At 43.1% G+C, this 24,885-nt stretch overlaps 1 protein-coding gene across 1 annotated transcript in view; it reads left to right on the top strand.

Annotated features, from left to right (window-relative positions):
* Window positions 1-24,885, top strand: part of dnah10 (dynein axonemal heavy chain 10) — a 281,471-nt gene that overhangs the window by 121,350 nt on the left and 135,236 nt on the right. Inside the window, exons 25-32 of the mRNA XM_063073994.1 lie at window positions 5,421-5,632; window positions 6,187-6,343; window positions 7,886-8,119; window positions 10,905-11,027; window positions 13,131-13,364; window positions 15,600-15,823; window positions 17,462-17,731; window positions 19,762-19,945. Coding sequence (XP_062930064.1) covers window positions 5,421-5,632; window positions 6,187-6,343; window positions 7,886-8,119; window positions 10,905-11,027; window positions 13,131-13,364; window positions 15,600-15,823; window positions 17,462-17,731; window positions 19,762-19,945 — 1,638 coding nt within the window. The remainder of the gene's footprint in view (window positions 1-5,420; window positions 5,633-6,186; window positions 6,344-7,885; window positions 8,120-10,904; window positions 11,028-13,130; window positions 13,365-15,599; window positions 15,824-17,461; window positions 17,732-19,761; window positions 19,946-24,885) is intronic.

Here is a 24,885-nt window from a genome sequence, read left to right as displayed (position 1 = left end):
ATGAGTCAACGTTTCAGGCCGGAACCCTACGTCAGGACTGAAGAGGGAAAGGGCAGAGGCCCTATCTGCCCCTTCTCACCCTGTCTATTGCAAAAATGCCATCCCCCTCTCGCAATTCCTCCGTCTCCACCGCATCTGCTCTCAGGATGAGGCTTTTCATTCCAGGACAAGGGAGATGTCCTCCTTTTTTAAAGAAAGGGGCTTCCCTTCCTCCACTATCAACTCTGCTCTCAAACGCATCTCCCCCATTTCACGTACATCTGCTTTCACTCCATCCTCCCACCACCCCACTAGGAATAGGGTTCCCCTGGTCCTCACCTACCACCCCACCAGCCTCCGGGTCCAACATATTATTCTCCGTAACTTCCGCCACCTCCAACGAGATCCCACCACTAAGCACATCTTCCCCTCCCCACCCCCTCTGCTTTCCGCTGGGATCACTCCCTATGCGACTCCCTTGTCCATTCGTCCCCCCCATCCCTCCCCACTGATCTCCCTCCTGGCACTTATCCTTGTAAGCGGAACAAGTGCTACACATGCCCTTACACTTCCTCCCTTACCACCATTCAGGGCCCCAAACAGTCCTTCCAGGTGAGGCGACACTTCACCTGTGAGTCCGCTGGGGTGATATACTGTGTCCGGTGCTCCCGATGTGGCCTTCTATATATTGGCGAGACCCGACGCAGACTGGGAGACCGCTTTGCTGAACACCTACGCTCTGTCCACCAGAGAAAGCAGGATCTCCCAGCGGCCACACATTTTAATTCCACATCCCATTCCCATTCTGACATGTCTATCCACGGCCTCCTCTACTGTAAAGATGAAGCCACACTCAGGTTGGAGGAACAACACCTTATATTCCGTCTGGGTAGCCTCCAACCTGATGGCATGAACATCGACTTCTTTAACTTCCGCTAATGCCCCACCTCCCCCTCGTACCCCATCTATTATTTATTTTTATACACACATGCTTTCTCTCACTCTCCTTTTTCTCCCTCTGTCCCTCTGACTATACCCCTTGCCCATCCTCTGGGTTCCCCCCCCCGCTTGTCTTTCTCCCTGGACCTCCTGTCCCATGATCCTCTCATATCCCCTTTGCCAATCACCTGTCCAGCTCTTGGCTCCATCCCTCCCCCTCCCGTCTTCTCCCATCATTTTGGATCTCCCCCTCCCCCTCCCACTTTAAAATCTCTTACTAGCTCTTCCTTCAGTTAGTCCTGACAAAGGGTCTCGGCCTGAAACATCGACTGTACCTCTTCCTAGAGATGCTGCCTGGCCTGCTGCGGTCACCAGCAACTTTGATGTGTGTTGCTCGAATTTCCAGCATCTGCAGAATTCCTGTTGTTTGCTCGAGCAATTCAATGGGTCAACCAGCATTTGCGGGAGGGAAGGAATTGTCAATGTTTTGGGTCAAAACCATGTCTTAGGACTGAGAGGAGAGGTGAGATGGTTGTTGTAAAGAAAGAGTAGTGGAGTGGATTGAGGAGGGGTGTAAAATAATAGGGAGGTGGTGTCAGGTAAGGGAGGGGAGCAGCTGTGGAGACACTGTGGTGGGTGAACTTAATGTATTCTATGCGAGATTCAAACAGAAGAGGAGCATCCCGCTCCCTCCGGATTAACCGGACCTGGTGGCATCGAGATTCATCATCACCGAGGAGGACGTTAGAAGGGCCTTCCTGAAGATAAATCCAAGGAAGGCGACGGGCCCAGATGGCATCCCAGGATGGGTTCTCCGGGCCTGTGCAAGCAAGCTAGCTGGAGTGTTTGCTGACATCTTCAACTGCTCCTTGCTTCAGTCTAAGATCCCCTTGTGTTTTAAGAAGGCAACGATAACCTCAGTGCTGAAGAAGAGCAAGGTGGCATGCCTGAATGACTATCGACCTGTGGCTCTGACATCAATTGCTATGAAGTGCTTCGAGAGATTGGTTATGGCACACATCAACCACAGCCTACCAGTCAACCTCGTCGCTTTGCAATTCGCCTACCGGAGCAACAGGTCAACGGCAGATGCCATCTCTCTGGCCCTACGTTCCTCCTTAGAACACCTGGAGAATAAAGATGCATATGTAAGGCTCCTTTTCATTGACTACAGTTCTGCCTTTAATACCATCATTCCAAATAAACTGATTCCTAAGCTCTGGAACCTGGGCCTTAGCACTCAGATCTGCAGCTGGATTTTCAACTTCCTCACAGACAGGACCCAGGCTGTAAAAATAGGGGACAAGCTCTCCTCTACAATCACTCTGAGCACCGGTGCCCCACAAGGCTGTGTACTCAGCCCCCTGCTGTACTCACTGTACACCCATGGTTGTGTAGCCAAGTTCCCATCAAACTCAATATATAAGTTTGCTGATGACACAACAATGGTAGGCCATATCTCAGGTAATGATGAGTTTGAGTACAGAGAGGAAATTAAGAACCTCTCCATCTACCTTTTTTTGGTTTTCTCAGATGATATTATGCTTGAATTTGGAGAAAATTAGAAGCAATCTTTATGACTCCTCATTTAAATTTGAACAGACCTGGAGATCTTTTATTCAATATTTTCATTTAATGTAATATATACCCTTCTTGTTTTTTTTTACTTTTTAATGGAAGTCGGGATTGAGGACGTGATTTTAAGTTTTTTAACTCTGTTTGGTTTCAAGTTAGCCCATTGCTTTGCTTGCTTTTAGTTAGTTGCACGGTGGGTTTTTTTTTGGGGGGTTTTTTTTCCTTTTCTCTGTTGATATATATATAAAATTAGTATACTATTATGTCACCTTGGTACGTTATGTTTAAATTACATTGTAGTATTTTTTTTGTATTAATATTTCCTGTAATTTTGTTATATTCTAACAGTGTATTAGTGCCTATATGGCTTACCTTTTTGTATACTTATTCAATAAAAAGATTTAAAAAGAAAGAAATTAAGAACCTGGTGGCATGGTGCGAGGACAACAACCTACCCCTCAACGTCAGCAAGACGAAGGAATTGGTTGTTGACTTCAGAAGGAGTAGAGGACCGCACGACCCAATTTACATCGGTGGTGTGCAAGTGGAACAGGTCAAAAGCTTTAAGTTCCTCAGGGTCAATATCACAAATGAACTGACTTGGTCCAACCAAGCAGAGATCACTGCCAAGAAGGCCCAACAGCGCCTTTACTTCCTGAGAAAACTAAAGAAATTTGGCTTGTTCCCTAAAACCCTCACTAATTTTTATAGATGCACCGTAGAAAGCATTCTTCTAGGGTGCATTACAACCTAGTATGGAAATCGTCCTGTCCAAGACCGAAAGAAGCTGCAGAAGATCGTGAACACGGCGCAGCGCATCACACAAACCAATCTTCCATCCTTGGACTCACTTTACACCGCACGCTGTCGGAGCAGTACTGCTAGGATAATCAAGGACACGACCCACCCAGCCAACACACTTTACGTCCCTCTTCCCTCTGGGAGAAGGCTCAGGAGCTTGAAGACTTGTACGGCCAGATTTGGGAACAGCTTCTTTCCAATTGTGATAAGACTGCTGAACGGATCCTGACCCGGATATGGGCCGTACCCTCCAAATATCCGGACCTTCCTCTCGGTTTTTTTGCAGTACCTTACTTTCCATTTTTCTATTTTCTATTTATGATTTATGATTTAAATTTTTAATATTTTACTAATTTTTAATATTTAATATTTGTAATCCAGGGAGTGGGAAACGCAGAATGAAATATCGCTGTGATGATTGTACGTTCTAGTACCAATTGTTTGGCGATAATAAAGTATAAAGTATATATGGAACCAGAACCAGATACCACGGTAGCGTAGCAGTTAGTGCGACGCTATTAGAGCTTGGAGCATTCCAGAGTTCAGAGTTCAATTCCAGCATTTTCTCTAAGGTGTTTGTATGTTCTCCCCATGAATCCCGTGGGTTTCCCCCGACAGTTCAAAGACATATCGGAAATTAATTTGTCATTGTATATTGTCCTGTGATTAGGCTAGTATTAAGTATGGCAGGTGGGTTGCTGGGTGGTGCATTTGTTGGGCTGAAAGGGCCTGTTCTGTGCTGTATCTTTAAATAGACAGACAGACAGAGAATTTGTGTATAGTGGGTGGATGGAACCAGGAGAATTTTGTGGGTGTAATACACACAAAATGCTGGAGGAACTCAGCAGGCCAGGCAATGGAAACGAGTAAGCAGTCGACATTTCGGGTCGAGACCCTTCATCAATATGAGTTTGTGTTGAGTCTGATCCTCAGACACTCTCACATAGAAACATAGAAAACCTACAGCACAATACAGGCCCTTCGGCCCACAAAGCTGTGCCAAACATGTCCTTACCTTAGAAATTACCTCGGGTTACCCATAGCCCTCTATTTTTCTAAGCTCCATGTACCTATCCAGGAGTCTCTTAAAAGACCCTTATCATATCCGCCTCCACTACTGTCACTGGCTGCCCATTTCACACACTCACCACTCTCAGTGTTAAAAAACTTACCCCATGACATCTCCTCTGTACCTACTTCCAAGCACCTTAAAACTGTGCCCTTTCGTGCTAGCCATTTCAGCCCTGTGAAAAAGTCTCTGACTATCCACACAATCAATAGCTCTCATCATCTTGTACACCTCTATCAGGTCACCTCTCATCTACCATCGCTCCAAGGAGAAAAGTCTGAGTTCACTCAACCTATTCTCATAAGGCATGCTCCCCAAACCAGGCAACATCCTTGTAAATCTCCTCTGCACCCTTTCTATCATTTCCACATCCATCCTGTAGTGAGGCGACCAGAACTGAGCACAGTACTCCAAGTGGGATCTGACCAGGGTCCTATATAACTGCAGCATTACCTCTCGGCTCCTAAACTCAATCCCATGGTTGATGAAGGCCAATACACTGTATGCCTTCTTAACCACAGAGTCATCCTGCACAGCAGCTTTTAGTGCCCTATGGACTCGGACCCCAAGAATCCTCTGATCCCCCACACTGTCAAGAGTCTTACCATTAATACTATATTCTGCCATCATATTTGATCTACCAAAATGAACCACCTCACACTTACCTGGGTTGAACTCCTTCTGCTACTTCTCAGCCCAGTTTTGCATCCTATCAATGTCCCGCCGTAACCTCTGACAGCCCTCCACACTATCCACAACACCCCCAAACTTTGTGCATCAAACTGTTCTTTAAAGTTGAGATCTTTTACTAAGATGTTGGTTCCCTACTCTTAGATGGTTCATTGTCACACAGGGCCATCACCAAAAGGTTTCCTTTCTTTTATAATTCTGTTTCTTTGTGAAGAAGGTTGGAATTGGGCCAATACTGATAATTGAAGGGTCTCGACCTGAAATGTTGACTGTCCATTTCCCCCTCCACAGATTCCAGCATCTGCAGTCTTCTGTGTCTTCAACTTATATAATTACATCCTCTGTTATAGTTTTGCTATTTTTCTAGACAGCAAAAGAGGAATGGTCTGAGACACTGTGGGCTGATTTAAATGTGCAGCTGCTTCAGGAAGGAATTGATGGATTTCTGAAGGCTTTCAGAAAGTTGCCCAAGGATGTTCGTAGTCTAACTGTTGGCTTCCATTTGGAATCTCACTTGAAAGAATTTAAGGATTCCATCCCCTTGTTACTGGATTTGAAGCATGAGGCACTAAGAGAGAGGTTAGTTCCTTTAATGTTCCACTTCAGTATATTTGACCAAAATATAAACTGTGATAAGTGAGCCTGAGCAAACAGCTGTGGCCTTAGTGCTCTGCTGCACCCCACTACTCCACCATACTGCTCCATCAGCCACCAGCTGTGTCTCCACATCACTTTCCTCTGTTTTCCCACCTGGCTCCATCTGACCCTTTTCATCTCTTCTGTCTCTGCCTGCTGCTGTCTGCCTGTCACTCTCCCCCTGCCCCTGCTGCTCCACTTCTCATCTGGTTCCACCCACGCTTCACCCCTCCATCTCGCGTATTTATACTGGCGATCTCCCTTCTACTCTCCTGGTCCTGATGCAGAGTCTCACTCTGAAAATTCGACTATCCTTTTGCCTCTGCCAATGTTGCCCCTCCTTCTGAGCTCCTCCTGCTCTTTATTTTGCGCTCCAGATTCCACTATATCTTGTGTGCTCACTGTTCATTACTCAGTTCACTCGCCTTGTTGTAGTCTGAGGATTAAAGCAGGTTGAGTCGAGATATAAAGTCCCCTAACTGTAATTTATTTTACAGGCACTGGAAAACATTAATGACACGGACAGGCACGGAATTTGAGATGCGAGCGGATACATTTACACTGGCGAATATGTTTGCTATGCAACTGCACAAATATAGTGAAGCCATTGGTGATATAGTTACTGCTGCCATTAAAGAACTTAGTATTGAGAAGGTAAACTGAACTTTGGTACCTAATGAGTTAATTCCAACTCTTCCCTGTGCATTCAAGAAGCAAACTATACTGAAGGGAATGTGGGTTGTGGTAACAGAATTAGAGATGTGATACCGAAATGCTGGAATATGCAATTGTGAAATTAACCTGAACACAAGATTATAATATTGACAAAAAACTTTTGGTACATTGGCCTTCATAAATCAAAGTATTGAGTACAGGAGATGGGATGTTATGTTGAAGTGTACAAGGCATAATTTTGAGTATTGTGAGCAGTTCTGGTCACCTAACTACAGGAAGCTGTAAATTTACAAAGATGTTTCTGGGTTTGGAGGACCTGAGTTATAAGGAAAGATTGAATAGGTTAGGAATTTATACCTTGGAAGGTTGAAGATTGAGGGGAGATTTCATAGAGATATACAAAATTATGAGGGGCATAGATAGGATAAGTGCAAGCAGGCTTTTTCCACTGAGATTGGGTGGTACTATAACTAGAAGTCATGGGTTATGGCTGAAAGTTGAAAAGTTTAAGGGGAACATGAGGGAAAGGTTCTTCATTCAGAGGGTCATGAGCATGTGGAACAAGCTGCCAGGGCAAGTGGTGCATGCGAGTTCAAGAGAAGTTTGGATAGATACATGGATAGTAGGGGTATGGAGGGTTATGGTCCCAGTGCAAGTCGATGGGAGTAGGAATGGGCTAGATGTGCTGTACATTTCTATGACTGTTTGACTTTATAACTTGCACCATTGCTGATACTTATCAGTGCATCTTACAGGTTGGGGATTTTACTGCAAGCCTCTCTGTACAAAAGTTATCAAATTGGTTTCCTCTCCAGTTAAAGTTAGCTGATGCTGAATGATGGAGAAGTTCCCAAATACTGTGTCTTTTTATACCACATTTGTATAAGAGTATTAATTAAAATACTGTTAAAATACTCCACTACTGAATGATTCCTTCTTACGCATTTCACAATAGCAATGATGTTTGCTGAAGTGTTGGCAAATCTGATTCAGGCTTAATATCAGGCATATGTCGTGAAATTTGTTGTCTTCACAACAGCTGTAAAATGCAATACATAATAATAGAAAAGTCATGGAATCACAGTAAAAAAATATATACGTATAGTTAAATAAGTAGTGCAAAAATAGAAACAAAAATGTAGTGAAATAGTGTTCCTGGTTTCAACGTCCATTAAAAAATCTGATGGCAGAGGGGAAGAAGCTATTCCTGAATCATTTAATGTGTGCCTTCAGGCTTCTGTACCTCATTCCTGATGGTAACACTGAGAACAAGGCATGACCTGGGTGATGGGGGTCCTCAATGATGGAGGCTGCCTTTTTGAGCAACCACTCCTTGACGATGTCCTGGATACTATGGAGCCTAGTGCCCATGATGGAACGGACTGAGTTACAACTCTCTGCAGATTATTCTGATCATGGGTAGAGGGCTTGGCCAACATGGTGAATTAAATTTATTCTGCAAATTAGAAGATTGCTCAACATCTAAGTTTAATAACTGCATTGTATGTTTGTACTTTATAGGGTGTCAAGGAGGTTGTGGATACCTGGGAAAACATGAAGTTCACTGTGCAAAAGTACTACAAAGGAACTCAGGACCGAGGCTACATCCTAGGATCTGTAGATGAGATCCTTCAGATACTTGATGATAATGCCATGAATCTACAAAGCATGGCAGGAAGCAGATATGTAGGTCCTTTCTTGTCTACAGTGCAGGAATGGGAGAAAAACCTGTCCTTAATCGGTGAAGTGATTGCGGTAAGAAATTAGAGAAAGTTCAAGTTGCCTAGTTTCAGCTTCCACTTTGTAAAAGTCCGTCAGCTCCAAAATCAGAAATACTTGTCAAAAATTACACCAAGCTTTTGAAAATGTCAGTATTTAGTTATCTATAGATACATTAACTAATTGTTCGTACTTCCTGTTAATTGTTGACGCTGATGAGCGTTTTTCTAGTTTGAATGTGTCATTTTTATTCTGTGAAGAGCCTGCCATTCTGCCAAATACTCCTGCTTATTCCAGATGCACAGGGATTTGCCTGTGAATCCTGATGTGAAAGGTTAAAAAAAAGATTGCAGGTGCTGGAAAATGTTGGAGACATTCAGCAGATTTAGACTATTTAGATTTATTTAGATTATGAGGGCACGCAGTCCTCTTTTATTGTCGTTTAGTAATGCATGCATTAAGAAATGATACTTTCCCTAGCTATAAAGAAATGGGGAAAAATTTTTCAATTAGTTACTACTTCTATATGTGCTAAACATACATTAATACAATTTAAAGTAGTACACAGAGCTCATATGTCCAAAGAAAAACTAACTCGTTTTTATTCTCATATAAACCCTACTTGTGATAGATGTCACTCTGAAGTGGCTTCTTTAACTCATATGTTTTGGTCCTGTCCTCTTTTGGAAAAATATTGGAAAGACATTTTTGATATTATTTCAACAGTTCTACACTTAGATTTAAAACCTCATCCTACTACGGCAATCTTTGGATTGCCAATGATAGAACATAGATCTTTGTCTTCTTCAGCTTGTCGAATGATAGCTTTTGTTAATTTAATGGCGAGAAGATCTATTTTGTTGAACTGTAAGGAAACTAATCCTCCAACTACATTCCAATGGTTTTCTCAAACCATATTAAGTTTAAATTTAGAAAAAATTAGAAGTGATATTTTTGACCCTTCGATTAAATTTGAAGAAACTTGGAAACCTTTTATGCAACATTTTCATATGATATAATCTGACCTTTCCGAATCTTTTTTCTAAACTTAAGTTATATGATGAGAGGAGCGGAGTTAACGACATTATTGAACGTGTCTGATACAAGCTGTTGATCTAGCCCTGTTTTGCCTTTTTTTGTTTTTTTTTCTTTTTTTCTTTTGGGGTTTTTTTGTTTATATATATATTTTTCTTTTTATTTCTTTTTTAATGATTAGTTTCATTATGAGGTTGTAAGTCTTTTATATCTATGTTACTTAAAATTCATTTTATATATGCTGATGAACATTATTCCAATTTCCTTGTATTAACTTTGTTATTGAGTTTATAATTTTGAAAAATTAATAAAAAGATTTAAAAAGAAAAGAAAAGAAATGATACAATGTTCCTCCAGTGTGATATCACAGAAACTCAAGACAGACCAAGACTGAAAAACTGACAAAAACCACATGATTATAACATATAGTTACAACAGTGCAAGCAATACTGTAATTTGATGAAGAACAGACCATGGGCACGGTAAAAAACTGTCTCAAAGTCTCTCCAAAGTTCCATTATCTCACGCAGACGGTAGAAGGAAGAAAACTCTCCCTGCCATGAGCTTCCAGCGCCACAAACTTGCCGATGCAGCATCCTGGAAGCACCCAACCACAGTCCGACTCTGAGTCCATCCGAAAACTTCGAGCCTCCGACCAGCCCTCCGACACCGAGCACCGAGCACCATCTCTGCTGAGCACTTCGACCCCAGCCCCGACCGCCAGCAACAGGCAAAGCCGAGGATTTGGGCCCTACCCCTCCGGAGATTCTCGATCGCTCAGTAGCAGCGGCAGCGAACCGGGGATTTTAGAAGTTACTCCCGATGTTCCTCTGTGCTTCTCAGGTCTGTCTCCATCAAATCCGAATTGTGCACTGCCTCCTACTTACAAATACCGATATCATTCACCAGAGAGGCTGCGTGCGCTGCATTGTGCCGTCATCTTCTCCTCCCTCAAAAACTGACAGATCTATCAGTGTCTGCGGAAAGAGCAACCAAGTTAAATTGCATCACAACTTCCACGGCCTAGATATAATCCACATTCCCAATGCGGCTGTGTGGAGTTCCCAGGACGATCTGCTCTCCTCCCACATCCAGTGATTTCTTTAACAAAGTACAAAAATCTCTCTGTAATTAATATTTAATATTTTGGAAGATGGATGTTTGGAAGTCTAAGATTAGCTCTCTTCTGCTGACACACTAATGCAGAAGACAAAAGCAAACATTTAAAGCAAAATTTATATAAAAAATCTAGGGTGTCTAAGACTTTGGCACAGTGGTATGCTGGAAATCTGGAATAGAAGAGGACTCTGGAAGTGCCACCCGGAGAGAGAACAACTGCATCATAGGCTGGTGATTTTCTCTCAGAATTAGAATAAGCACCACCTTTTCACTACCATGGAGGAATGTTCTGCGAAGTGACCTGTCGCAGTGACATGATAGTATATACTATCACTGCACCTAAAGTTCTCCATTGTGGCAACCTGCAAGCCACAGCTAAAGATGTGTTTAAAGATCTGGAATTCAGGTGTTCTAAATATTAATGAAAGAATATTAAACAGACACAACAGGAGCCCAGAGAAGAGGTTTCATGCAGTCAGCTCTCCCTGGCACTGTGTCCCATGGTATTACAAAGCTCACCTTTTACCAGGAAGAACAAAACTTGCACATTTAAATCATAGTATATCTGTAAATGCTGAAAATCTATTGCTATAAAAGGCTAGAGAGGAAGATTTTGCTATTTTAACGTGGAGTTTTAAGCAGATATTAATCAATATCTGTTTTCTAGGTTTGGTTGGTGGTGCAAAGGAAATGGATGTACTTGGAGAGTATCTTCATCGGTGGAGATATTCGATCTCAACTACCTGAGGAAGCAAAGAAGTTTGATAACATTGATAGAATATTCAAAAAGGTAGTTCCTTGAAACTGTTTGAATATTGAGATAAGTTTACGTAACTCATTTACAGTTTTTAACATTGTGATCAATTCAGACATTCTATAGCACTCCATCTATATAACCATATAACAATTACAGCATGGAAACAGGCCATCTCGGCCCTTCTAGTCTGTGCCGAACTCTTACTCTCACCTAGTCCCACCGACCTGCACTCAGCCCATAACCCTCCATTCATTTCCTGTCCATATAGCTATCCAATTTAACTTTAAACGACCACATCGAACCTGTCTCAAGTTGAAGTCACGGCCAGTGTTGCTTCCCCCAGGTATGCTGTCCCCCCCCAACAGTACTCAAACAGGAGTACTTATTCTCAAGGGGCACAGCCACAGCCACAGGGGTACTCTCTATTACCTGATTCTTCCTATTCCCCCTCCTAACCTTGACCCACTTGTCTGCCTCCCATGGCCCCGGTGTGACCACCTGCCTGTAACTCCTCTCTATCAACTCCTCACTCTCCCTGACAAGACGAAGGTCATCGAGCTGCAGCTCCAGTTCCCTAATGCAGTCTTTTAGGAGCTGCAGCTCGGCGCACCTGGCGCAGATGTGGACGTCCGGGAGGCTTGGAGACTCCACTACCTCCCACATCCGGCACTGAGAACAACAAGCTGCCCTCACACTCATACTTACCCCTCTCTTCAAATAAGAGGAAAAAAAAATGAAAAGCCAAACCCTCTTAGCCTCGCCCATTTCTGCCTAAGCCCTTAAGCCTTCACTCTGCTCCCAGCTCACTCCGCAGCCTGCAAACTACGCTGCCCGCTTTATAAGGCTGTGTTCCTTTTAAATCTTCCTCGCTTCACTCCCTGACGTCACACACCTGCACAGCCCTGCCTCTCTCAACGCCGACGGAAAAAAAACGAAAAATTCAAAAAAGGCTTCCTCCGCACTCCCGCTCCGATTTTCAGACTTCCTTCTCCGAAGACTTCAAGACTTACTTACTTACTTCAACCTACCTCATCATCCACAATGCCACCTATGTTAGTATCATCTCCATACTTACTAATCCAATTTACCACCCCATCATCCAGATCATTAATATACCTGCAAGACTTCCCTCAGCCTCTGCCACTTCCAGCTCTCAATTCCATAACCATCTCATTGTACCATTAATGATTTTGATGTTTATTCTTGCTGTCATCCTAAAAGGAAAAATGCTATCAACTGTTGCTTCTTCTTTCTACCACGCCTTATCTTTATTCACATGTTCCATCCCAGAGTCTTGCCTTTGCTTTCCAGCTCATCCCTGACTTCTCAGTAATCATTTCTGGTGACGGACTTGAGATCGGTATCCTTTGTAAGTCCACTAACAGTAATGAAAACAGAAAATGCCAAAATTACTCAAAGTTGAGCATCATCTGAGGAGAGAGGAAAACTGAATCAATACTTAAGGTTGATGATCTTTGTTGAAGGATCATCAATGTGAAAGATGAACTCTTTCATTTCATACGTGCTGCCTGACCTGTTGAGTGTAATTTCACTGGCATTCAACTATGCATATGTATACAGCTGAATGAGACGATGTTGCTCTGGGACCAAGGTGCAGAACACAGTACGTATAATCACATATAGCACATAAAATAATATTAACAGATAATAAAACAATATTCCACAGATGCACAAGTTGACATAAAGTGTAAGTAGAGCATATAGTTAAATAATTGTTTCTGTTTCATATTTCTTTTTACAATTATTGATTACTTTAATAATACCAAAAGTTGTGCATTTTCCATCTTCAGTTTGTGTTGCTGTGTTGAATAAGAAATCACTTCAAAATGGTAGAAGATTGCAACAGTACCAAGCCTTAGGTAAACAATTTCCATCTCCACAAGCTGTTACATTTCTCTTCAGTGTTATGGTGAACGATGACAGCAAAATCCTGTATTGTTTCTGCTTTCAAAAGAATGATAAATTGGGCATTATTAGGGAAACCCAAATTCAAGATCCAATTGTCAGCACATGTTTGCATCTTATGATTAAAGATGCTTTTTTACAAGTAATAATAAGAATTTGTTATTACTTTGAAAAAATTCATTATTTTTCTTCCTTTCTGATGTTGATTAGATCATGTCTGAAACTGTGAAGGAGCCTGTCATAAGCAAATGTTGCCATGCTTCCAATCGCCTGACAAACCTCAAGAATCTGAGTGAAGGCCTCGAGAAATGCCAGAAGAGTCTCAACGACTACCTGAACTCCAAACGAAATGCCTTTCCCAGGTTCTTCTTCATTTCTGATGATGAGTTACTGAGTATTCTGGGGAGCAGTGATCCTGAAGCTGTCCAGGAACACATGATAAAGGTAACAGATTTTTGTCTTCTAACTGTTTGAATTAGAGGATATGTGCTATAAGAAGGGACTGGACAAACTTGAGCTGTTTTCTGTGGGGCAGCGATGGCTGACATGAGGCACGATAGTCACTTATCAGATTATAGAGTCATAGAACAATGCAGCACAGAAACAGGCCCTTTGGTTATTCTAGTCTGTGCCGAATCATTAATCTGCCTAGTCCCATCGACATGCACTTGGACCATACATGGTCACCTGGGAGGCAACAAACTATCGGAATTATCTCGTCCACAGAATATCCTTTCTGTTCCCCTAACCAACAAATTCCTTATCACTACAACCCCAACATTATCCCAAGTAATATTTTTATTATTGAGGAAAACTGCCACGGGTGTACTCCGCACTGGCTGCCTATTCCCTTTCCGTCTCGTGACAGTCACCTAGGTACCTGCCTCCTGCTACCTAGAGTGACTACCTTCCTGTAGCTCCTATCTATCATCTCCTCATTCACTCGTATGAGCCGAAGGTCATCGACGTGCAGTTCCAGTTCCTTAACATGGTCTCTAAGGAGATGCAGCTTGATGTACTTTGTGTAGATGTAGTTATCAGGGATACTGAAGGTCTTCTTGAATTCCCATGTTTCACACAAGAAACATACCGCTAACTCGGGTCCCATTCTCAGCGCACAAGCTATGTACTAACAGGGGGAAAAAATTATTGGAAACTTACTTAGAGCCTGTGTCCGTGCTTGCCCAAGCCTGATCTGGCTCATACCTGTTGAGACAAAGCCGGACCACTCTAAGGTTATGAGAAACTTACTATGAGATCATCAGTAAGTTTGTCCCTGGGTTGAAGTATCCAATACTAAAGGGCAGATATTTAGGGTGAGGGGAGAATGTTCAACGGGGCAGATTTTTTACACAGAGTGGTGGGTGCCTGGGTGGTGATGTTTATAGTTACAATAAAAGGTGTTCAAGAGGTTCCTAGGTTAACACATGAATGTGAAGAGAATGGAGGGTTATGGACATTGGGCAGACAGAATGGATGACAGAGTGGAGATACGTCTGTACACAAGGAGGTGTAAGGCGCTCCTTCCCTCTGCTAGCCTGCAGGTCACCCTTGGGCAAGGTGTAGCACCTGCTTAGTCTCCATGATCAGGGTCACGTCAAGCTGTGGGAGCAGGTGGTGGATGGTTGTATGAGCAGCTGGTACAAGCTTTGGTTATGCAACCACTGATGCCAGGCAGACAATCTCTAAAGAGTATCGATAATGGGGTGGGTCACCTGTCTTTTAAAGACACTGTCCAGAAGAAGGCTATGGCAAACCACTTCTGTAGAAAAATTTGGCAAGAACAGTCATGATCATGGGAAGACCTTGATCACCCACGTCATAAGACATGGCACATAATGATGATGTAGATGAGGCATTTAATTACTAATTTCTTTAGTTTGTCATAACATCATGAGCCGGTTCCTGTAATGTGTTGCTTTACATTCTATGTATCTCTTGTGATTGAGTCATACGACACAGAAACAGGTCCTTCAGCCCAACTGCTCCATGCCAACCAAGATGCCCATCCAAGCTGGCTGGGTTGCTTTCCAGCAGTTCCGACCAGAACTTTGTCAGTGTCTTCTATAAATACTTGAAAAGGGATTTTAAATTGATCTGACAGAGACCTTGAAGTGTATGACAGAATGAACTGCAAGAGCTGTGGAAAAGTGAATGTGTCTGTATGAATGTTGAAAGGCCTAGAGAGAGTGGATGTGGAGAGAATGTTTCCTGTAGTGGGGGAATCTACAATCAGAGGGCACAGCCTCAAAATAGAGGGATGTCCATTTAGAATAGAGATGAGTAGGAATTTCTTTAGCCAGAGGGTGGTGAATCTGTGGAATTTGTTGCCGCAGGCAGAACAGACTTGATGGGCTGAATGGCCAAATTCTGCTTCTGTATCTTTTGGAAGCTGTTTATGAATTGGTCCTTTCTGGGATAGGGTTAAGATTGAGTGAAATTTCTGTTGGTTCAAGTGTGATATTATGCTTGAGTTCCCGGAAGAAATGAATGGTGGAGTGTTTGAAGGAAGATTGAAACAACACCCCTGTAAAAAGTGTTCTGGTATTCCTTTTATTGCTCTAAACTTCAGTCCCTTAGGGTGTTAAAGAGGTAAGTAGACAACTCCACAATAATTGAAGTCCTTTAATGATTACTGTGAAAATGGTCTTGGAACTTACTGAGTATTTAATATTTCAGATGTATGATAACATTGCGTCACTAAGGTTCCAAGTGGGCAATGAGAATGAAACATTGGCAGCCGCAATGGTTTCTGCTGAAGGGGAGGTGATGGAATTCAGACAGATGATACCGGCAGAGGGCCGAGTTGAAGACTGGATGACCGCTGTCCTGGGTGAAATGAGGAGAACAAATCGTCTCATTACAAAGGAAGCAATTTTCCGATACTGCGAAACCTTGAGCAGGTGATCACTTGCCATTTTCACCATTTGGCTGTATAAGAACAGAATGTTTTCTGTTAAAAAGAATGGTAACATAGTTGTGGTCAATCCTCACTGTTGTCACATCTGGATTTCCACACTTGCAATCTTTAACTTTGCTTTTAGGATTTATCGATTGGGAAATTACTTACTTGGTTCACTGAGGTGGTGAATGTTGACATTTAATAATAATAATAACAATAATAATAATAGTAATTACTTTATAGATCCTGAGTGGGAAATTCTTTCATTACAGCAGCAACGTTTAAAACCACACTTAGCAGTGTACAGCTTAACTAATAATAATGTACAAAATAATAATATAGACAATAATAATGTACCAATGTGCAATAATAACTTAGCAAGAAAACATCTCTTAACCATTGTCCCTCTGAATATACCTCTTGCCCATCCTCTGGGTCACCCCCCCCCTTGTCTTTCTTCCCGGACCTCCTGTCCCATGATCCTCTCGTATCCCCTTTTGCCAATCACCTGTCCAGCTCTCGGCTCTATCCCTCCCCCTCCTGTCTTCTCCTATCATTTTGGATCTCCCCCTCCCCCTCCAACTTTCAAATCCCTTACTCACTCTTCCTTCAGTTAGTCCTGACGAAGGGTCTCGGCCTGAAACGTCGACTGCGCCTCTTCCTATAGATGCTGCTTGGCCTGCTGTGTTCACCAGCAACTTTGATGTATGTTTCTTAACCATTGTGTCCAGTTTTAGCAGATATCATCATCATCATTATGTGGTGTGTTGTAAGAGGTTCTATGATCATGTTCTATGACCATGATTGTTCTTGGCAGATTTTTCCACAGAAGTGATTTGCCATTGCCTTCTTTTGGGCAGTGTCTTTACAAGATGGGCGACCTCAACCGTTATCGATACTCTTCAGAGATTGTCTTCCTGATGTCATTGGTCGTGTAGCCAGGACTTGTGATATCCACCACCTGCTCCCATGCCATCTTCTTTTGTAGAGATATATCTTCATCTGCCACACAGGTTTTAGCAGTGCCCAGTGTAAATACGGTGGCAATAGAATGTAAAACTCCCCTGGCCTATACAGTTATGTATCCCTAAACAAGCTCAGGCTCCACAGATACTTTTAAGGTGGTTTTCAAATTTTCATTGTATTACCCCAAAGTAACAGAATGGCATTGCAGAATCTTACGATGTGAATCTTTAAAAAAAACTGGAGATGCTGAGATCTGAAATAAAAACAGGTCAGGCAGTGTACTCTGTGTAAAAAAAAACTCACTCTGACTTCTCCATCGCTCTACTTTCCTCCAGTCACCTCAAAATTCTGCCATTTCGTATTAGCCATTGTTGCTCTGAGGAAAAGTTGCTGGCTGTCCACTGTATCTGTGGCTCTATCAATTCACCTCTCATCCTCTTTTGGCTCAAAGAGAAAAGCCCTAGCTCACCCAACCTACCCTGAGAAGACATGCTCGCTAATCTGGACAGTATGCTGGTAAATCTCCTCTGCATACTTTGTAAAGCTTCCACTTCCTATAATGAAGTGACCAGACTGAACATCACTCCAATTTATTTCATGACTTATTGCTGTTTTAGCAATGTTTGACCAAATGTTCTCCAAAGAGTAATAAACTCTCTCCTTGATTCTCCAGGAACGATTGGATGCTGGTTTATCAGGGCATGGTTGTCCTTGCTGCCACCCAGGTCTGGTGGACATGGGAGGTTGAAGATGTCTTTCAAAGGTTTAAAAAGGGAGATAAACAGGCCATGAAAAATTATGCTAAGAAGATGCACCAACAGATTGATGACCTCGTGACCCGCATCATGCAACCGCTGAGTAAAAATGATCATAAGAAGTATAATACGGTGCTTATTATTGATGTACATGCCAGAGATATTGTGGATACATTTGTCCGAGACAGGTGAGATGGTCATTGGTATTTGAGGCTGGTTTAGTTATTTGTAGTTACATCTGTTGTTTACAATTTGAGACTTTGGGATTGTGTTTCCTCTGATTCCACTCCACCAGCAGAACAGCGCTGTTGCTCATTTGTTGCTGCGGGACATTGGGTCTATCAGGTGGGTGCTGGTTTGATCAGTGCTACCAGAGGAAGCTCTTCCTCATGTCATAACTCTGTCACGTCTGTGAATGAGTCTGCGTGGTTATCGTTGCTGTTCCCATTGTGTTCCTTCCTCGTGTTATAACTCTTGTCACATCTGTGAATGGTAGGTGCATTTATTGTTGCTGTTCCCATTGTGTTTCTCTTTGCCACAATTGGTTGTGATTAACATTCCTAAATTTCCCACCCTTACACTCACCACCACTTAAATTATGTAGATTTGTAATTTGCATTCACCTCAAAATATTTGCAGGTGAATTAAGTGAAACATAGAACAGTGCATACAGGTCAAGCCTTCAGCCCACAATGTCTGTGCCGAATAAGATGGAAATTAAATTAATTCTCTGCTGTCTGAACACGTTCCCACATCCTTCCATTGCCTGCATTTCATTTGACTGTTCAATGGCCTTTTAAATGCCACTACCTCTGGCAGCTTGTTCTGGGCACCCACAACTGAGTAAAACATTGCCTTGCGCATCTCCTTTCGACTTCCCGCCTCTCACCTGAAGTGCATGTCCTCAGTCCTAGGAAAAATACCCTGACTGTCTACAACTCATAATCTTATAAACTGCTATCAGGTCTCCCCTCAACCACCAAAATTCAAAGCTGAGAATTTGTTTTCAACCTGTATAAACCTATAACGTTGAGCTTCTCCAATTCTTACAGGCTGAGAATCTTGTGCGACCATTGCCTGGTGTTGGTGAGTGTGGGACATAGAGCATAGAACCATGTCCATATTGGCCATCAAATACCTGTCTATACTAATCCACGTACCAGCACTTGGTCGATAGCCTTTCTGCACATTCAACAACTTGTCTAGATGTACCTGTTAAATGTGAGAGTGTCTGCATCAACCATCCACTCAGCTGGAGAGTCTGGCTGAAAAAATCTTCACCAAATCCTCTATAAATCTTCTATCTTTTATTTGAACCTGCATCTTCTGCTTTTTGATACCTGTGCCTTGAGAAAAATGTTTCTTGCCTCCATCATGTTCTCCCCCTCAGTCTTCTGGTTTTAGACATTTCTGCTATGGGGAAATGTTTCTTACCTACTCTATCTATGCACCTCAGCTTTATCGGATCCCCACTCATCCTCCATTGCTCCCAAAGAAATGAACCCAGCTTATCCAGTTTATCCTCATAACCAAAATGCTCTGTCCTAGACATCATCCTCTCCAGTGCAATCTCACCCTTCCTATCATGTGCTGACTTAAACTTGCCCATGGTTCTCCAGCTGGGGAATAACTATTGTTTATGATGATGTGCCATAATCTCCCTGCTTTTAGTTTCTGCACCCATTTAATGAAGGCAAGTATCTTGTGTGTCTTTGCCAGTTTCAGGGATACTTGGACATGTACACTCAGGTCTATCTGTTTACAATACTCCCCAGGACCTCCTTCATTATGTATGCCCTGGCCTTATTAGTCCTCCCAAAATGCAACACCTCACACATATCAGCATTTAATTGTGCCTAGGTTTTCCCTGCCCACCTTACCAACCCATGAGTATTGTCCTGTTATCCACCTCCAATCAATAATACAATTAATGTTCTTTTATTTAGTAGGGTAGAGTTTCCCCGTATGCCTTCAGGCCCTATCATGTAGGAATATGAACTGAGGCTGAGGTAAGGACAGCACCAAAATCTACCCACTCCTACTTCAAATATAGGTCTGAGTGCAGAGTCGGCCATGAAGTCCTCTTGATTGTTCCAGTTTCTCCAGTCTGGCACCTTACGTGAGAATAAGGAAAACAGTGTAGTGATTAGAGATGTAGGCTTAGTTGTTTATAGCTGCCTGGTCTGTTTGTTAACATAAACTTTTACTGTTTCATTAGCATAATGGATGCCCGAGAGTTTGAGTGGGAGAGCCAGCTTCGCTTCTACTGGGAGCGGCTGCCCGATAATCTGAGGGTGCATCAGTGCACTGGTTGTTTTGATTATGGCTATGAATACATGGGTTTGAATGGTCGCTTGGTCATCACTCCTCTCACTGATCGCATCTATCTCACGCTCACACAGGTACGGATGTAACCTTGATCTAGCAATAGAACTGTCAGACAATGCAACCTCAAAATTGTTCAATGCGTCCTCTAACTATTGCGGGTCGTCCACATTCTGCTTGAGAAGCTTGCCGAAAGGGCACAAAGATTGTGCATTATTGACAGATTTCCTTTTGTAAGCTGTCTGTTCCCTATTCTTACAGCTGTCACAATGTGGCATATACCAGTTGCTCTTTAAAGGGTGGTAACTGTGGCACCTTATTAAAGGCCCTTGAATGTCCAGATGCACCACATCAACAGGTTCACCCTTATCTATTCTGTCAGAGCTGACAGAGAGAGAGAGAGAGAGAGAGAGAGAGAGAGAGAGAGAGATGCAAGTAGGATTTCAGATTTTGAGAACAGAGGGAATATCTGTGATTCTTCCCTTCTGCCATCAGATTTCTGAACCATCCATGTTATTGCCTATCTTTGGCACTATTTATTTTTGTAATTTATAGTGATTTTTAGTACTGCTGCTATGAAACAACATATTTCATGTTATCAAAATCAGTGATAATAAATCTGATCTACTAGGATGAGTTGAAATGACTTAATAAGGACAGCCATCAACATATTAAGCTTCAAGGCCTGTGGAATAATGGTAAGATGGTGAGACTAGCTCACCAGCGAATACCTGGCTCCTTCGTAGAGAGAGTTAAGCGCACCAAATTCCTGGGAATTCACTTCATGGATGACCTCACCTGGTCCCTTAATATCACCTCCCTGAACAAGAAGCCACAACCGTGCCTCCATCTCTTAAGAAGATTGAGACATGCAAGCTCCCCCGCCCCCCCATCTTAACTGTGTTTTACGGGAGCACAATAGCACAATTGAGAGCATTCTGACATGTTTCAGCTCCATCTGGTATGGGAGCAGTCAAGCATCAGACCAGAAGTCCCTATAAAGGACTGAAAACAGCTGAGAGGATCATAGGGGTCCCCCTACCATCCATCAGGGACATTTATCAGGGGCGCTGCGTATGCCAGGCCTTTAGTATTATTAAGGATCCCAACCATCCATCCAGCATCCTCTTTGACTTTCTACCATCAGGAGACTATGATAAAATCAAGAATAGTCAGGGTGAGAAACAGTTTCTTCCCCCAAGCCATTAGGCTGCTGAACTCCCTGCTGCATCGTATTCGAAGTGTCACTGGTTAATCTGTTCCGTACCTTACAATATTTAATATTAATGCACTTTAGTTTGTTATTTGTGTGTGATTCATCTGTAGATTTTATCCTTATCTTCATAAGTTATCATGTGTTAAGTGTACTACTGTGCTTTACACCCTGGTTCGGAGAAACGTTGTCTTGCTTCTGTAATGCGCTGTAAGGTTTCACTGCTAATGTAATGGCCTGTCTGTAATGTTTCACTGCTAAAGTAATGGTTTTTAGTAGCAGCAATGTTTGGCTTATGACTGGAGATAACGGGGGCTTTGGAATGTGCGCTATCCACTGAGAGGTTGTTGTTCTTTCTCGTGGGGCTGGGAGCAGGGATTTTGTGGTCTTTTGTCGGTGAGAGATGAAGAGAGAAGACATGAATGGAAAAAGTTGGTAGACCAGCGGAAAGAGTGGACTGGGAGCGAGGGTCTGACGGTCAGCGACACTCGGCGGAGGTAGATGAGGAACGAATGGACAAATCCGTGAGCTCCAATGTGCACATTAGACTGTTTCATTAAAATGGGCCCTTTTTCTTTTCATTTCCTTCACTAACCCTATAGTCAGATTAAGATTTATGAAGTTCAATTATTTAATTGCATACGGAGTACTGTCTGATATTTTGCGGTTCGGTTTTGTAACCAGGCAACACATCACGCAGCATCCATACAAACGAGATTTCTCACCAGCTATTTCTCTGCCTATTCTCTGGAATAACGCCCACGCCTAAAGGGGAGGAGGAGTATGAGACTTGGGCAGAGCAGACCTCTCAGTTGTTAGATGAGTGGCAGTGCTCTGATAACATAAAGCGACAGAGATTGGGAAAGAGTTTGAGTGGGCAGGCCGCTGACATGGTGAGAGCTGTGAAAACACGCCAACTTTTAGCTAATCTTGCCGAGTATCTAGACACATTGGAGAGCACTTTTGGTACGACAGGGAGCCCACTGAAGCTCATGGTGGGGTTTCAGAACGTGTGTCAGGAGAAGGGGGAGAAGCTTTCTGCTTACATTTTTCGGCTAGAGAGGCAGCTAAATTGAGAAATCTTGTTTATGTGGATGCTGCGTGATGTGTTGCCCGGTTACGAAACCGAACCGCAAAATATCAGACAGTACCCCGTATGCAACTAAACCATTGAACTTTATAAATCTTAATCTGACTATAGGGTTAGTAAAGAAAATAAAAAGAAAAAGGGCCTATTTTAATGAAACAGTCCAATGTGCACTTTGGAGCTCACGGATTTGTCTATTTGTTCCCCATCGACCTCCTCTGAACGTCGCTGACCTTCGGACCCTCGCTATGAGTCTTCTCAGTCCACTGGTCGACCAACTCTTCCCATTCATATCTTCTCTCTTCATCTCTCGCTGACAAAAGACCTCAAAATCCCTGCTCCCAGCCCCACAAGAAAGAACAACAACCTCTCAGTGGATAGCGCACATTCCAAAGGCCCTGATATCTCCAGTCATAACCCAAACATTGCTGCTACTAGAAACCATTACCTTAGCAGTGAAACATTACAGAGTGGCCATTACATTAGCAGTGAAACCTTACAGCGCGTTACACCTCTATATACATTATAGGTTTATACAGTATACATTATATACATGTATATAGTTAAATGATAATAAACTTGACTTAACAGAGTGTAGAGTTAAGGCTTCCACTTTAAACCCATGCACTCTTGTTTTTGATACTTCTACCATTTGGGAAAAAGAGATTTTGACAATCTATGTTGTCAAATTTTGACAATCTGTCTACGTCTCCATTAATTTTATGTACTTCTCTCAGTCACTTCTCAACCACCTTCACTCCAGGGAAAACTGGCCTACTGTATCTAGTCTCTGCCCATAACATCCAAGTGAATCCCTCTGCACTTTATCCAGTGTAATCACATCCTTTCTATAGTGTCATGACCAGAACTGCACATGACACTCCAAATGCAGCATCCTGCCCTCTCCTCTGGCACTGTTACAGAACCTCATTTTCCATCTGGGCATGTTGTAGCTTTCTAGGCCTAACATCAAATTCTCTAACTTCAGACACCTTAATCAAAATCAGGATCAGGTTCAATATCACCGGCGTATGTCGTGAAATTTGTTAACTTTGAGGCAGCAGTACAGTACAATACATGATAAATATAGAGAAAAAGAACTGAATTACAGTAAGTGCAAGATCAAAAAAAAAGTAGTGAGGCAGTGTTCATGGGTTCAATGTCCATTTAGAAATCAGATGGTGTTGAAGAAGAAGCTGTTCCTGAATCACTGAGTGTGTGCCTTCAGGCTTCTGTACCTTCTTCCTGATGGTAACAATGAGAAGAGGGTATGTCCTGTGTGGTGGGAGTCCTTAATGATAGACGCTGTCTTGGATACAATGGAGGCTAGTACCCATGATGGAGCTGACTATTTTTATAACGCACTGCAGCTTACTTTGATCCTGTGCAGTAACCCTCTTCTCCATACCAGACGGTGATACAATCACAAACCAGAGAAAATCTGCAGACGCTGGAAATCCAAGCAACACACATAAAATAACGGAGGAGCTCAGCAGGCCAGGCAGCATCTATGGAAAAGAGTACACTCGATATTTTGGGCCGAAGCTCTTTGGCAGGGCTGGAGAAAAAAAAGCTGAGGAGTAGATTTAAAGGGGGGGAGGGAGAGGGAAGGGAGAGAGAAACACAAGGTGGTAGGTGAAACCTGAAGGGGGGTGGATGAAGTAAAGAGCTGGGAAGTTGATTGGTGAAAGAGACAGAAGACCATGGAAGAAAGAAAAGGGGGGAGGAGCACCAGAGGGAGGTGATGGGTGGGCGAAGAGATAAGGTGAGAGAGGGAAATAGTGAAGGAGAAGGGGGGTGGGGGGCATTACCAGAAGTTCGCATCCAACTTCCAACCTGCCCTCAAATTTACCTGGTCTATTTCCAACACCTCCCTCCCCTTTCTCAATCTCATTGTCTCTACCTCCGGAGACAACTTATCCACTGTTGTCTATTATAAACCCACGAACTCTCAAAGCTAACTGGACTATACCTCTTCCCATCCTGTTTCTCATAGAAACACAATCCCCTTCTCTCAATTCCTCTGTCTCCGCCGCATCATCTCTCAGGATGAGGCTTTTCATTCTAGAATGAAGGAAATGTCCTCCTTTTTCAAAGAAAGGGGCTTTCCCTCCTCCTCCATCAACGCTGCCCTCAACCACATCTCTTCCATTTCACGCAGGTCTGGTCTTACTCCATCCTCCTGCCACCCTACCAGGGATAGGGTTCCTCTTGTCCTCACCTACCATCCCACCACCCTCCGCGTCCAGAACATAATTCTCCGAGACTTCTGCCATCTCCAACAATATCACACCACCAAGCACATCTTTCCACCTTCCCCCACTTTCTGCCTTCCGCAGGAATTGCTCTCTACGCGACTCTCTTGTCCATTCATCTCTCCCTCCTGGCACTTACCCTGTCAAGCGGAACAAGTGCTGCACCTGCCCCTACACATCCTCCCTCACTACCAGTCAGGGCCCTAAACAGTCCTTCCAGGTTAGGTAACACTTCACCTAGAAGTCTGTGGAGGTCATCTACTGTGTTCGGTGCTCCTGGTGAGGCCTCCTGTGTATCGGTGAGGGATGTAGATTGGGAAACCGCTTCACTGAACATTCATGCTCTGTCCACCAGAAAAAGCAAGGTCTCCCAGTGGCCACCCATTCCAATTCCACTTCTCATTCCCATTCCGATATGTCCACCTATGGTCTCCACTACTGTTGTGATGAGGCCACACTTAG

Source organism: Mobula hypostoma, chromosome 21, assembly GCF_963921235.1.
Source record: "Mobula hypostoma chromosome 21, sMobHyp1.1, whole genome shotgun sequence".
NCBI classification, from domain to species: domain Eukaryota; kingdom Metazoa; phylum Chordata; class Chondrichthyes; order Myliobatiformes; family Myliobatidae; genus Mobula; species Mobula hypostoma.
The sequence above is the reverse complement of the archived record's forward strand: the minus strand, read 5'-3'. Positions and strand labels throughout refer to the sequence as shown.